The sequence below is a fragment of the Panthera uncia genome, chromosome F1 (genome assembly GCF_023721935.1).
Source record: "Panthera uncia isolate 11264 chromosome F1, Puncia_PCG_1.0, whole genome shotgun sequence".
Classification (NCBI taxonomy): domain Eukaryota; kingdom Metazoa; phylum Chordata; class Mammalia; order Carnivora; family Felidae; genus Panthera; species Panthera uncia.
Window position 1 is genome coordinate 1666302 of NC_064813.1, and position 14699 is coordinate 1681000.

At 46.1% G+C, this 14699-nt stretch overlaps 1 protein-coding gene across 1 annotated transcript in view; it reads left to right on the forward strand.

Annotated features, from left to right (window-relative positions):
- Positions 1-14699, forward strand: part of DNAH14 (dynein axonemal heavy chain 14) — a 305880-nt gene that overhangs the window by 272064 nt on the left and 19117 nt on the right. Inside the window, exons 77-80 of the mRNA XM_049635106.1 lie at positions 3206-3403; positions 4411-4607; positions 8783-8943; positions 10384-10580. Of these exons, the coding sequence (XP_049491063.1) occupies positions 3206-3403; positions 4411-4607; positions 8783-8943; positions 10384-10580 (753 nt within the window). The remainder of the gene's footprint in view (positions 1-3205; positions 3404-4410; positions 4608-8782; positions 8944-10383; positions 10581-14699) is intronic.

The following is a 14699-nucleotide window of genomic DNA, read 5'->3' on the forward strand; positions in this document are numbered from 1 at the left end:
GCTCGATAGCTGGAAATCTATAACTCGCTTTCCATGATCACATGAGTAGATGCAGAAAAGCCTCTCATTCAGGAAGCCATCAAAACCCTAGAGGAGAAAGCAGGAAAAAACCTCTCTGACCTCAGCCGCAGCAATTTCTTACTCAACACATCTCCAAAGGCAAGGGAATTAAAAGCAAAAATGAACTATTGGGACCTCGTCAAGATAGAAAGCTTCTGCACTGCAGAGGAAACAATCAACAAAACTAAGAGGCAACCGAAGGAATGGGGAAAGAGATTTGCAAATGACATATCAGATAAAGGGCTAGTATCCAAAATCTATAAAGAACTCACCAAACTCCACACCTGAAAAACAAATAATCCAGTGAAGAAATGGGCAGAAGACATGAATAGACACTTTTCCAAAGAAGACATCCAGATGGCCAACAGACACATGAAACAATGTTCAGTGTCACTCATCATCAGGGAAATACAAATCAGAACCACACCGAGATACCACCTCACGCCAGTCAGAGTGGCTAAAATCTACAAATCAGGAGACTACAGATGCTGGCGAGGATGTGGAGAAAGGGGAACCCTCTTGCACTGTTGGTGGGAATGCAAACTGGTGCAGCCGCTCTGGAAAACAGTGTGGAGGTTCCTCAAAAAATTAAAAATAGACCTACCCTATGACCCAGCAATAGCACTGCTAGGAGTCTACCCAAGGGATACAGGAGTGCTGATGCATACGGGCACTTGTACCCCAATGTTTATAGCAGCACTTTCAACAACAGCCAAGTTGTGGAAAGAGCCTAAATGTCCATCAACTGATGAACAGGTAAAGAAGTTGTGGTTTATATATACCATGGAATACTACTTGGCAATGAGAAAGAATGAAATCCTGCCATTTGCAGCAACGTGGATGGAACTGGAGGGTATTATGCTGAGTGAAATAAGTCAGGCAGAGAAAGATACCATATGTTTTCACTCATATGTGGATCCTCAGAAACTTAAGACCATGGGGGAGGGGAAGGGTAAAAAAAAAAAAAAGTTACAGGGAGGGAGGGAGGGAGGCGAACCACAAGAGACTCTTAAACACTGAGAACAGACTGAGGGTTGATGGGGGGTGGGGGAGAGGGGAAAGTGGGTGATGGGCACTGAGGAGGGCACCTGTTGGGATGAGCACTGGGTGTTGCATGGAAGCCAATTGGACAATACATTATATTTAATACAAAAAAAAGCAATTAGAAAAAAAATCTGGGTTCGAAAGGCAGGACAGTGTCGAGTTGCTTAATTTTTCACATGGCATCAATTTTTGCCTACCCACAAAAGGCAGGCAGAAGAAACTTCAAAAGCAGTATGTTCGAGTTGCGCATCAGCGGGCTGAAACTTGCATGATGAAAGGTACATTATGGGCAAGCTTCTGTCAGTAGTTCATCCATCGGTGGCTGCGTTGTGTACCATTCGAAGACACCTGCACAGTTTGACAAAGACACTGTTGGTGCCCTGTGTAGAGCACCACGTGAAACCCTACTCGTTCCCTCAGTGAGAGGTTGGTGGGTGTGTTATTGTTCTCCACAGCTTTCCGAGACTTCAGTGGTCCCTCACAATACGGTCTGTTGGCTTCTAGCAACCCGGGAACTTCCGTGGCTGTCATTTGGCTGCTGTTGGCCATTTGATATATAGCTACCTGCGCCCTGACTGGTGGTACGACATGCCTTTTCATCACGTAGCGTTTGTGACCCATTCTTGGTATACAATTACAACTCAAAGAATTACTTGTTTATCTCTCTGTCTTAAGACCAATCGGTGGTTCATTTGAGTTTGGTACATTAATATTAATGTATATATCTACATAATATCAATATAAATATAATACTAATAAATATCATAAATAAAAAAAGAAGTCTCTCATTATGAAGTCAGACACCATTCCTGATAAGAACTCAAAAATATATAGGGATTATAAGGGACTACTTAAATATGGGAAAGACTACCAAAAAACTATAGCAAATATGATTTTAAATAGCCAACACTGAAGTTGTTTTTATTAACATCAAGAATCAAAAAAAACAAACAAAACAAAAAGAATCAAACAGGGATGCTGATTACACCATTAACATTCAGCATCGCCTCAAAAGCTCTGATCAACGCAATAAGAAAATGACATAATTCACATTGGTGATGTCAAATCATATTAATCCGTATTAAGGATGAGGGAATAAAAAGAAAAGTGCACGTACAAGCTATATCGTCCAGTTGCAGGACAAGTGAGCTGTCAGCACAGAGCCTGACGTGGGGCTCGAACTCACGAGCTGCAAGATCATGACCTGAGCCCAAGTCGGTCGCTCAACGGACTGAGCCACCCAGGCGACTCTGGACTAGCATTTTTGGAAGGAAAACAGGAAACAAAGATGAAAGGGAGGGAAGGAGGGGAAGAGAGCTGGAAATTGAAGTAGAAAGGTGGGGAGGGGTGTCAGAGAGAGAAGCAGGAATGAGATCCACTCGGTGCAGGGAGTTCAGAGAACATCTGTGTAAAGGGGCCCAAGAAACCTCCCAAAGCCACCGGGGCCTCCGGGAGGGGATCTGACTGGAAGAGCAGGGGTCTCCAAAGACTCACGTCCCCTTGCTTACCCGGTTGTGCCTTCCGAATCTGGTGCCACCAGCTTGTGGTGTCTGTTCCAAATAATAGTAATAATTTTAATTTAGTAATTCGATGTTCAACAACAAAAAAGAATGGATGAAAATGTATATCCTGATATTTTTATCCCTCTTGCTATTTCCATGTACAACTGACCCTTGAACAAGGCGGGGGTTAGGGGCACCGACCCCTGTGTGGTTAAAAATCCACGTATCACTTCTGATGCCCCAAAGCTTTATTAATAGCCTACTGTTGACTGAAAGCCTTACCCATAACGCCAACAGTCAATTAATACGTATTTTGTGTGTTACATGTATCATATACTGTATTCTTACAATAAAGGCAGCTCGAGGAAAGAAAGCATTACTAAGAAAATCACAAGGAACAGAAAATCCATTTACGGGAACGGTGAAAAATTCACATATATGGGGAGCCACACACGTCAAACCCACAGTTGTGCAAGGGTCAACGGTATTTTTAAAGAGAAAATACAGGTAGCTGTTGCGAGTTGCTGATTTTACGTGCAAACATCAAAGTGGGCTGCAAACACATTCTGAGATAGTAAAGACTGGTGGATTTTCTACAGGTTGCCATAAAGGTGCTGGAGAACTCCCTGAATGCACAGACCGGTGTTTCGTGGCAGAAACTGCACTACCTCCTTGGGGAAGTGACTTACGGCGGCCGGGTGACGGACACCTGGGACAGGCGGTGTCTAAACACCCTTCTGCACAAATTCTGTGACCCGGAAGTGCTGAAAGATGACTTCAGTTTCTTCAGTGATGAGGTGGGAACAGGCATTTACTTACAGCACTTGATCACTGAAATGTAGTTGCGTTCTCTAAAACCTGCATTTAAATGGATTTTCACGTTCACTTTTGATGGCTCTTATTAACTGCCAGCAGCATAAAAACAAGTCACCATTTACCATGTCAGCTGACATTTCATCTACCCATGCATCCTCTCAAGGCCAGAAAGACCAGGGTCTGACCTCTGTCCCCTCGCTTATCCAAGAGGCAGACCATTCGGTTAGCCTCCGTGCAGGGAGAGAATTGGGCTCCATGTTTCAAAGCGATCGCGTCCAAGAAGCCGTGGGCATCTCTTTATCCAGCATAGTCCTGTTCGTCATTATCACCTCATAGGTTCTAGAAGGCCCATTTTCTCCCCAGGGGATGTGACACGAGAGTCAGCCTTACAGAGGGGAACTTAGCCACACAGCTAATCGCAGGAAGAAGGAGCCGGTGACCAGCATGAAGAGCTCTCCCACACCATCAAGTAGCTTTTCAATTAAAACAAATTTATTATGCGTTTCATACCTGGGATTTCGTATCTTTTGACCACCTTCACCCATTTTGCTCCCCCCCCCCCAGCCAAGTGTTCAGACGGAGTCTTAACATCGTTGTCACATTCCTTCTGTAGCTTCACCGAAGAAAGGCGGTTTGTTGAGGCTGGATTGTGTCCGTTATCTGTGGGTATGGGTCACTGAGGCAACAGGTAGTCAGAACCGAAGTGGTTTCCCTTCTTCTGTCTCTTTTCCCAACAAGAAAGTTACTGTGCGTATCCCAGAGCCACACTTTACAAACGCAGTCGTCCCAGAGGTAGCTTTTGACGGGAGTGTCTGGAATATGCCACCCAGAAGTAAGGGGAGCCCTCTGTGTAAATGTTACGCGAATTTTACATAAGTCATCTATGGTATTTATATATGGTATACATTTTATGGGAAGAAGTATCTACACGCATTACGGAAAGTAGGTATTGCCCTGGACAAAAACTAACAAGTGGTTAAATGTTCAGATACGTCAGCCAGTGCCGAAATCCGCGAGCTTGAGGGATTACATCCACATCGTCCAGTCCTTACCTGACGACGACACGCCTGAGCTCTTGGGACTGCACCCGGAGGCCATAAGGGGTGGCAGAGAGATCCAGGGCCGGCACCTTGTGGACAGTCTCATTACCATGCAACCCGGGACCGGCGCCAATCTCGTGGTCCGGTAAGAACTCACTAGCAACAGTCGTTAGTCGGAAATTATTAAATATTCATCTTAAATAATTAAGTGTTAAGTGAATATTTAGGAATTTGAAGAGCTACAGTGCGGAACTTGTAGACAAATAAGTCTAAGATATAGTGGGGGTGCCCAGGCGGCTCAGTTCTTGGTTTTGGCTCAAGCCATGATCTCGCGTTTCGTGAGATTGAGCCCCGCGTGGGGCTCTGTGGTGACAGCGTGGAGCCTGCCTGGGATTCTCTCTCTCTCTCTCTCTCTCTCTGTCTCTCTCTCTGCCCCTCCCCCACTCATGCATGCGCAGGCTCTCTCTCTCTCTCTCTCTCTCAAAGTAAACTTTAAAATAAGTGCAAAATACAAAACAATCTGAACAGAAACTAAAGTGTAAGAGGACAGTATGATGAAGAGGGCCAACGATACGACTGTCACAGGGCCTCAACACCCTTACTCTGCTTATCCATAAACATAGAATGCCTGTCTCCCTGTCAAAGCCACTGTGAGCTTTAAAAGCTGTAACAGATGGGGGCGCCTGGGTGGCTCAGTCGGTTAAGTGCCCCACTTCGGCTCAGGTCATGATCTCACGGCTCATGAGTTCAAGCCCCGCGTCAGGCTCTGCACTTCAGATTCTGTGTCTCCCTCTCTTTCTGCCCCTCCCCTGCTCATGCTCTGTCTCTCTCTCTCTCTCTCAAAAATAAACAAACATTAAAAAGCTATAACAGATGTAACCCAAATTCTCAAGCCTCCGCAGCCTGTAACTAGAAGACAAGGTCACGTTTGTCAAGGCCACAGCTACGTGGTGTGAGCTCAGTGGCCTCACTGCCTCCCCAGCAAAGTGTGTTCCTGCGGTTCCCAGACGTCCTCTCGGGTGCTCGTTCACACCCGCTGAGGACGCAGGTGGCCCACGCAGGCCTCGCCTCCCTCTTCCCTCGCTGAGTTCAAATCCCAGTTCCACCACCTGACTTTGCAGACTTGGGGACGTCACTAAAGTCTTCAAGTTCATCACGTTCGCATCTGAGATAATAACCATGCCTACCTGTGGGGCTGTTCTCAGAATACGAGTTCCTCAGGTTAAGGGCAGCTTAAAAATCTAATTTTTCAATGTGTAAGTCTAACAGATTTTAACAATAATTTTTAAAAGGTCTTTGAATAGCGTTTGGTTATCTACTGACGTAAACGCTTTCAAGTATAATAATATTCATTACAGAGTTAATGTACTTCAGCTACCTCACCGCCAAACCTTCTTCAAATCTTGCAACAATTCTTATAAATCTAATAATTAAACAAATACGTGGGATCTTAAATTCTCTTATGTCTTCAAATATATCAACTTAGCTGAATTTCAACTCAAAATCATAAATTGAAACCAATTTCCCCACTTCCTGTTGTAAGTCAGAGTCCCAAAGCTGACCTTCAGGTGTTAAGAGCCCCAAATCTCTTAAATATCATAAATATTGAAAATACCAACAGGTACAGATTCCTCACCACGAAAGTACCGTCACTGTGGTTTTGATTCTGTTAATCCTGTCTACACCAACTTCTCAGTCTTCCCCGGGACCAGTGGCGCCACTGTGCGTGACATGGGAGTTTGCCTTCTTGGTGTGCTTCGGGTTGGGGGGAAAACAAGTAAATAAACTGAAACCGAAATTTAAACCACTTGTTGGGAACACGCATCGGATGCCTTGAACCCCGATTATACTTGTCGTAAGGTCATCGCAACTCCAACCCCCGGTGATGGTGACGTTGCCCACGTCCCCGGGATCCGAGTCCACGTTCCCCTAGGCTGTTAGTCTGTGGGCTCACAGATCGGGTTTAGGGCCCTTGTGCTCTGCAGGAGCGCCAGCGGACCTGACCACCTGAGTCCTCAGTCTTGTCCTTGCCGCTGGTGCACGGGTGGCCCCGCTCTAGGTAATCCCCCTGTGACGTCACCACAAGGCGGCTCGGGCTTTGTGGGGGATGGGCGTGTGCGGCCAGGGCCTTCTGCGCACAGGCGCCCCCGATGCTAAGTTCCCCCGAGTAAAACCGTAAGTGGTCCCCTTAGTCTGGAGGACACGTCTCCCTCCTCCACCTCCTAACAGGCTCCTAAGATACACGTGTCTTTTTTATATTCTTTTTCCACTTAGTTCTAAAACCTCTGAACCTATCGGAACTCTGTACGCTTTGGTCTTCTCGTCTCTTTGTTGTTGTTAGTTGTTGTTTTTCTTGAGAGAGACAGAAACCGAATGAGAAGGGGAGGAGCAGAGAGAGAGAGAGAGAGAGAGAGAGAGAGAGAGAGAGACTCCCAAGCAGGCTCCGTGCTGTCAGCACAGAGCCCAACGCAGGGCTCAAACCCATAAAACTGTGAGATCATGACCCGAGCTGAAACCGAGAGCCGGACACTCAGGCGACCGTGCCACCCAGGCGCCCCTTCCTGTCTCTGGACCACGAAACTCATATTAAAATGGTATCTGATTGGATCCTCACTGTGGCTTTGGCTGACCATCTGGTGCTCTCTTCCAAGGTCATTGCACTGACACAAAACAGGTGTAACCGAGCCCTCCCCCCACCGACGGAGTGAACGCGTCCTACCTTCTACGTGCAGGAAAGCTGCACACACAGCGAAACAGGAGTGGCTACTTGGAAGCCTTCCCGTGTGCCCCCAGAATATCAGGTTCAATTCCCTGTGCGTCCTGCGCTCGTAAATACTGACGGCTGTGCCTCCCGCCTTCAACAAATTCGCCAGTAAGAGATGGGTTATGGGGCTGCTGTTCGCAAGCACGTTGAGTGTGTTTATCCGTGCCCCTCGGGCATTCTGGGAGGCTGGGATGGCTGCCATTATGCTGCCTGTGCTCAAAACATACTAGAAACTTCTCTGCATGATTAGATCTAAAAGATCCGTCCCATTTGACTTAACGCCCTCAGGGGTAGCAAAGAGTTGCCCTTTGAAGGTGTGTGTTTTTTGAAGTCTTTTGAATCAACAGAAGCCACCTTGGACGAATGCCACTGAGCAACCTTGCTTTAAAGTCACCGCCTAAGTGTGAAAACAAAATGGGAAAACCTCCTACTTGGCGTGAGGGGTGAGCGGACACAGAAGCAGTGCACTGAGCGTGGTCGTGGCTTCCAGGCTGTCGCTCACCGTGCAGGACGACACCCTGGCTGTGTGAGACCCGGGTGACGGCTGAAACCAGCCCCTGCCAGCAGTTAGAGTAACAGCACGAGCTCAGGGGAGCTTTAGTGTTTAGAGTTCGTCCAGTTTTCGCGCTCTGCCCCACCTGGCCCAGGCCTGTGCCCCCACGGGCCGCCCAGCGTCCCCGAGGAATCTGACACGCGGTTGGTGACGAGCACACGCTGTCGGGGTGCCGCCTGCGTCTTCATTTCGGTATTGACACTTCACGCAGATGCGTTCTGACGATGAATTGTCGACAAAGAAATCTTAAGAACCCTTTAAAAATACATATTTTCTTGTAAACGTCCAAAGTGCAGGGGGCGCCTGGGTGGCTCAGTCAGTTAAGTGTCTTTTTTTTTTTTTTAATGTTTATTTTTGAGAGAGAGACAGAGCGTGAGCAGGGGAGGGGCAGAGAGAGAGGGAGACACAGACTCCGAAGCAGGCTCCAGGCTCCAAGCTGTCAGCACAGAGCCTGACATGGGGCTCAAACCCACAGACTATGAGATCATGACCTGAGCTGAAGCTGGACGCTTAACCAACTGAGCCACCCTGGCGCCCCTTAAGTGTCTGACTCTTGATCTCAAACCCACAGACTATGAGATCATGACCTGAGCTGAAGCTGGACGCTTAACCAACTGAGCCACCCTGGCGCCCCTTAAGTGTCTGACTCTTGATCTCAGGGTCGTGGGTTCAAGTCCCGCATTGGGCTCCACACTCCTTGTGGAGCCTACTAGAATAAAAAAAAAAAAAAAAAGGTTAAATTATAAATAAAATAAGAATTTCTTGGGAAGCAGGGCAAGGGGCCAGTTTTATCCCGACCGTTGATTTCAGCTCGGGTCGTGATCTCACGGTTGATGAGGTCGAGCCCCGCACCGGCTCCACGGCCGGCCGCTTCCTCATCTGTAAAATGCACGGACTCCGTCGTGTGCCTAGTCGAGTGCGGCTGTGAAGCGGCTTGGCCCCGGGCCTGAACAGCGGGCTGTCCTGGGTCACACAGATCCGCATCTCTCCGTGTCCTTTGTAGTCCCGAGCAGAGTGACGACGAACTGCTGATGGAAATCCTGTCTGACCTGCTACAGCGGCTGCCGAGGTCTGTGGAGAAGGAAGAATGTGCTGGAACACCCAGCACCTTGAAGTGCATCATGTCCAGCCCCCTCTGGGAGTCTCTCTGTAAGAGCATCCAAGGTAGGCACAGGACGTGAGTCCTCGGGGAAGGACTCTGGCCCCAAGGGGAAGGGGTGGGGGTCCCCCAAGACCCCACAGAAGCAGCCAGGCCTAGTGAGGTAGGCAGTGCGGTCTCTACACCCCCCCCCTTCCCACTCTCCAAGCTGAGAGACCCCCCCCCCCCCCCCAAGCTTGGGGCAGAGAAGGAAAGGGTGCTGTAGCTTTGTCTTCCTTTCTGGTTTTGTTGGGGCAGGGGGGTGGGTGGCTGGGAGACTAAAAGTGAAGAAATATGCTTGTAGTGGGGCGCCTGGGTGGCTCGGTCGGTTAAGCGTCCGACTTCAGCTCAGGTCACGATCTCACGGTCCGTGGGTTCGAGCCCCGCGTCGGGCTCTGTGCTGACGGCTCAGAGCCTGGAGCCCGCTTCAGATTCTATGTCTCCCTCTCTCTCTGACCCTCCCCCGTTCATGCTCTGTCTCTCTCTGTCTCAAAAAGTAAAATAAACGTTAAAAAAAAAAAATTAAAAAAAATTAAAAAAAAAAAGAAATATGCTTGTAGCAAAGCAGGAAGGAGCTGCCCTGCCTGAGGCTATAGAGCAGCTTAGGGGTCCCTGCCCCGCCCGGCCTGCCTGCGGAGCACAAAGAACATGGACCCTCTGACCGGCGGCCCCCGCTCTGAGGGCTCCAGAAAGGGGGCAGGCCCAGGGGCGACAGGGCACCCAGCCCTGGGGGCCAGCGTCCGGGCCGTGGCAAAGGACCCAGTTAATTTCTCAACGTCCATATCTTAACTGTTTATTTTTGAAAATTTTTTAAATATTTATTTATTTGGGGGAGAGCACAAGTAGGGGAGGGACAGAGACGGGGACAGAGGATCTGAAACGGGCTCTGAGCTGACGGCACAGAGCCCGATGCCGGGCTTGACCCCCCCAAACCGCGAGATCATGACCTGAGCCAGTCAGACGCTCAACCGGCTGGGCCACCCAGGCGCCCCTATACCTTACCCCTTTGAAGGAAGTTCGTCGGGAACCCAATGCCGAGCGGCGGTCTGTGACATCGGTGCTGTTGTGGAGTCGGAAGCACGGTCAGCACCCTAGGGCTGTGGCCAGGTCCAGCCACCGTTCGTTCCTGTGCGGCCTGAAAGCTAAAAGGGGTCTCACATTCTTCACTGGTTGGAAAAAACCAAAAGAATATTTAAGGACCCATAAATGTATGAAATACGAACGCGAGGGCTGCTGCACAAATACAACTTTATTGGCAAACAGCCAAGCTTGTCGGTTCTGTGCGTCCGCAGCCCAGCAGCCGTGACGCAGACGGGGCGGCCACGGAGCCTGAAGTAATTCCTGATTTTCTGCAGAAAACGTGTTGCGGTCCCTGGTCTTGACACAGGAAGTTCCTTCCATTTCCAAAGCCTGTGTTCCTCCTTTTATCTGAAAAATAACCTAGTGTTCCATCTTTCTCGATCCAGGCTATGACCCCCTCATCCACTGCGTCCTGCTAACCTTTCTGAGCCAAGAAATCGAACGATTTGATAAGTTCTTAATTGTTGTGCACGAATCTCTGAAAGGCCTTCAACTTGCGATAAAAGGAAAAACCATCCTCGCCCAAGAACTGGAGGAAACGTATGAGTCTTTTCTCAATAGAAGAGTGCCTACGCTGTGGCAGGTGAGAGCTGTCACGCTACCCCGTTGGCTGCTGAGCCGTAAGCGTGGGGTGCGGGCAGGGGGTGGGGGGCGTTCACCGTGGCACCTGATGAAGTATTAAGTATTATTGAAAGATGCTGACCTACTTTGGGTGTGGGCATGTATTAATAAGACCTCTTAGAGGGCAATCTGGCAATTCCACTCAGATAAATTTAAGATGTGTTGTTCATTTTAAGTTTCAGAAAATGATGTCATTTTTAGAGATTATAAAAACCTATATACTAATGTGTGCGTACATGTGCTTATAAAAACGCATCTATGCTTTAGATTCAAGAACCCCCAACCGAAAGTCTTGGAAGAAGATGCACAAACAACTCTTCCCACCGGTGGCCTTAAATGAGGGAGACTGGAGGGTCTTGTGGGTGGGAAAGAGGCTTTAACTTTACATTTTACGTATCCTTGTATCTTACTGTACCGTTTTGATTTTTTTTCTTTTATCACATTCATGTCTTTTTAAGTTTTTATTCTGGTATAACTGACCTACAGGGTTAGATTAGCTTCAGGTGTACAGGACAGTGATTGAACACACGTATTCACTACTCTGTGCTCATCATGACAAGGGTGCCCCTTAATTTATCCCCGTCACCTATTTCACCCATCCCCCCCGCCCCCCGCCACCTCCCCTCTGGTGACCAGCAGTGTGTTCTCTGTAAGTTAAGAGTCTGTTTTTTGATGTGTCTCTCTTTTTGCTTTGTTTCTTAAATTCCACATTTGAGTGAAACCATATGGTATTTGCCTCTGTCCGCCTGTTCTTTCGCTTAGCACGATACCCTCTAGACCCATCCATGTGGTAGCAAATGGCAGGATTTCATTCTCTGCTACGGAGGACTGCTATGCCGTCGCGTACGTATGCCTCTTTGTCCGTCCACTCGTCTGTCGATGGACTTGGGTTGTCTCCACCCTTGGCTACTGTAAATAGTGCTGCAGTAAACATCAGGGTGCACGTATCTTTTCGAATTAGTGTTTTTGGTTTCTTTGGGTAAATACCCAGTAGTGGAATTACTGATCATGTGGTGATTCTACTTTTAATGCTTTGAGGAGACTTCATACTGTTTTCCAAGTGGCTGCACCAGTGTGCATTCCCACCAACAATGCGAGAGCGTTCCCCTTTCTCCACATCTTGGTCAATATTTGTTGTTTCTTGTGTTGTTGATTTGAGCCATTCTGACAGGTGTGAGGTGGTATCTCATCGTGGTTTTGATTTGCGTTTTCCTGATGATGGTGACGTTGAGCATCTCTTCACGTGTCTGTTGGCCATCTGGATGTCTTCTTTGGGAAAATGTCCGTTCGTGTTTTCTGCCCGTTTTTAAATTGGGTTATTTTTTGGTGTTGAGTTGTATAAGTTCTTTATATATTTTGGGTACTAACGTTTTATCAGATCTGTCATTTGCAAGTATCTTCTCACATTCAGTAGTTGTCTTTTAGTCTCGTTGATTGTTTCCTTTGCTGTACAGAAGCTTTTTATTTTGATTCAGTCCCAATAGTTTATTTTTCTTTTGTTTCCCTTTTCCCAGGAGACGTGTCTAGAAAAACATTGCTACAGCCAATGTCAGAGGCATTACTGTCTGTGCCGTCTTCGAGGATTTTATGGTTTCAGGTCTCACATTTGGGTCTTTAATCTATTTTGACTGTCATTTTTGTGCAGGGTGTAAGAAAGTGGTTCAGTTTTATTCTCTTGCTTGTAACTGTCCAATTGTCCCAGCACCATTTGTTGAAGAGACTGTCCCATTGCATATTCTTTGTCCTTTGTTGAAGATTAATTGACCATATAATTGTGGTTTCACTTCTGGGCTCTCTATTCTGTTCAGTTGATCTGTGTGTCTGTCTGTCTGTAATACCATCCTGTTTTGATTACTACAACTTTGTTGTAGGTCTTGAAAGCTGGGATTGTGACGCCTACGCTTTTAGTCTTCTTTTTCAAGATTTCTTTGGCTATTTGGAGTCTTTTGTGGTTCCACACAAATTTTTGGATCGTTTGTTCTAGTTGTGTGAAAAACGCTATTGGTATTTTCATAGGGATTGCATTAAATATGTAGATTGCTTTGGGTAGTGTTGTTAAATATTTTAACAATATTTATTCTCCCAATCCATGAGCATAGAATATCTTTCCATTTGTTTGTGTCATCTTTAATTTCTCTCATCAGTGTTTTATAGTTTCCAGAATATAGGTCTTTCTGTCCTAAACTCTTTAGTCAAGTTTATTCCTAGGTATTTTATTATTTTTGGTGCAATTGCAAATGAGACTGTTTTCTTAATTTCTCTTTCTGTTGCTTTATTATTGGTGTATAAAAATGCACTGGATTTCTGTATGTTGATTTTGTATCCTACAACTTTACTGAATTCATGTATTAGTTGTAGAATTTTTTTGGTGGAATCTTTTGGGTTTTCTATCTACAGTGTCATGTCACCTATAAGTAGTAAATTTTTACTTCTTCTTCACCAATTTACATGCCTTTCATTCTTGTCTGATTGCTGTGGACTTTCAATACTATGTTGAATACAAGTGCTGAGAGTGGACATCCTTGTCTTGTTCTTGATCTCAGGAGAAAAGTTCTGTTTTCCCCATTAAAGAAGCGATGTTTGCTGTGGGTTTTTCACATATGGCCTTTATTATGTTGAGATACCTTCCCTCTAAACCTACTTTGTTGAGTGTTTTTATCATGAATGGATGTTGTACTTTGTCAAATGCTGTTTCTGCATCTATTGAAAGGATCATATGGTTTTTATCCTTTCTCTTATTGATGTGATGTATCATGTAGATTGATTTGTAAATATTAAATCACCCTTCCATCCCAGAGATAAACCCCACTTGATCATGGTGGATAATTTTTTTACTGTATTGTTGAATTCGGTTTGCTAGTGCTTTGGTCAGGATTTTACATCTGTGTTCATCGTGGATATTGGCCCGAGTTCTTTTTTTTTTTTTTTTGTAGTGTCTTTTTCTGGTTTTCTGTATCAGGGTAATGCTGGCCCCATAGAATGAATTTGGAAGCTTTCCTTCCTCTTCTATTTTTGGAATAGTTTGAGAAGAACAGGTATTAACTCTTCTTTAAATGTCTGGTAGAATTAGGGGCGCCTGGGTGGCTCAGTAGGTTAAGCGTCCGACTTCAGCTTAGGTCACGATCTTGTAGTTCGTGACTTTGAGCCCCACATCAGGCTCTGTGGTGACAGCTCAGAGCCTGGGGCCTGCTTTGGATTCTGTGTCTCCCTTTCTCTCTATCCCTCCCCCACTCATGCTTTGTCTCTCAAAAATAAGTAAACATTTTTAAAAAATTAAATGGCGCGCCTGGGTGGCTAAGTTAAGTGACTGACTTCGGCTCAGGTCAGGATCGCATGGTTGTGAGTTCGAGCCCCATGTCGGGCTCTGTGCTGACAGCTCGGAGCCTAGAGCCTGCCCCAGGTTCTGTGTCTCCCTCTCTCTCTGCCCCTCCCCTGCTCATGCTCACTTGCTCGCTCACACACTCTCTCTCTCTCTCTCTCTCTCTCTCTCTCTCTCTCTCTCAAAAATGAATAAACATTAAAAAAAATAAAAATAAATTTAAATGTTTGGTAGAATTTACCTATGAAGCTGTCTGGTCCTGGACTTTTGTTTGTTGGAAGTTTTTTGATTACTGATTCAATTTAATTGCTAGTAATTGATCTGTTCAAATTTTCTATTTCTTTCTGATTCAGTTTTTGGAGTGTATATGTTTCTAGGAATGTATCCAGTTCTTCTAGGTTGCCCAACTTGTTGGCACACCATTCTACATACTGTTCTCCTATAATCTTTTTGTTATTCTGTGGTGTCAGTTATTTTTTTCCTCTTTCATTTCTGATTTGATTAGTTATTTGAGTCTCTGTTTCTTTTTTTCTTTTTTTTCTTTTTGAGGAGCCTGGGCTACGCTCATCAATATTGTTGATCTTTTCAAAACTCCAGCTCTTGGTTTCATTGACCTGTTCCATGTTTTAAATTTCTGTTTCATTTATTTCTACTCGAATTTCCTTCCTTTCCTTTCCTTTTTGGTTTTATTTGTTCTTTTTCTAGCTCCATTAGGTGTAAGGTTACGTTGTTTGAGATTTTTCTTGCTTCTTGTGGTAGCCC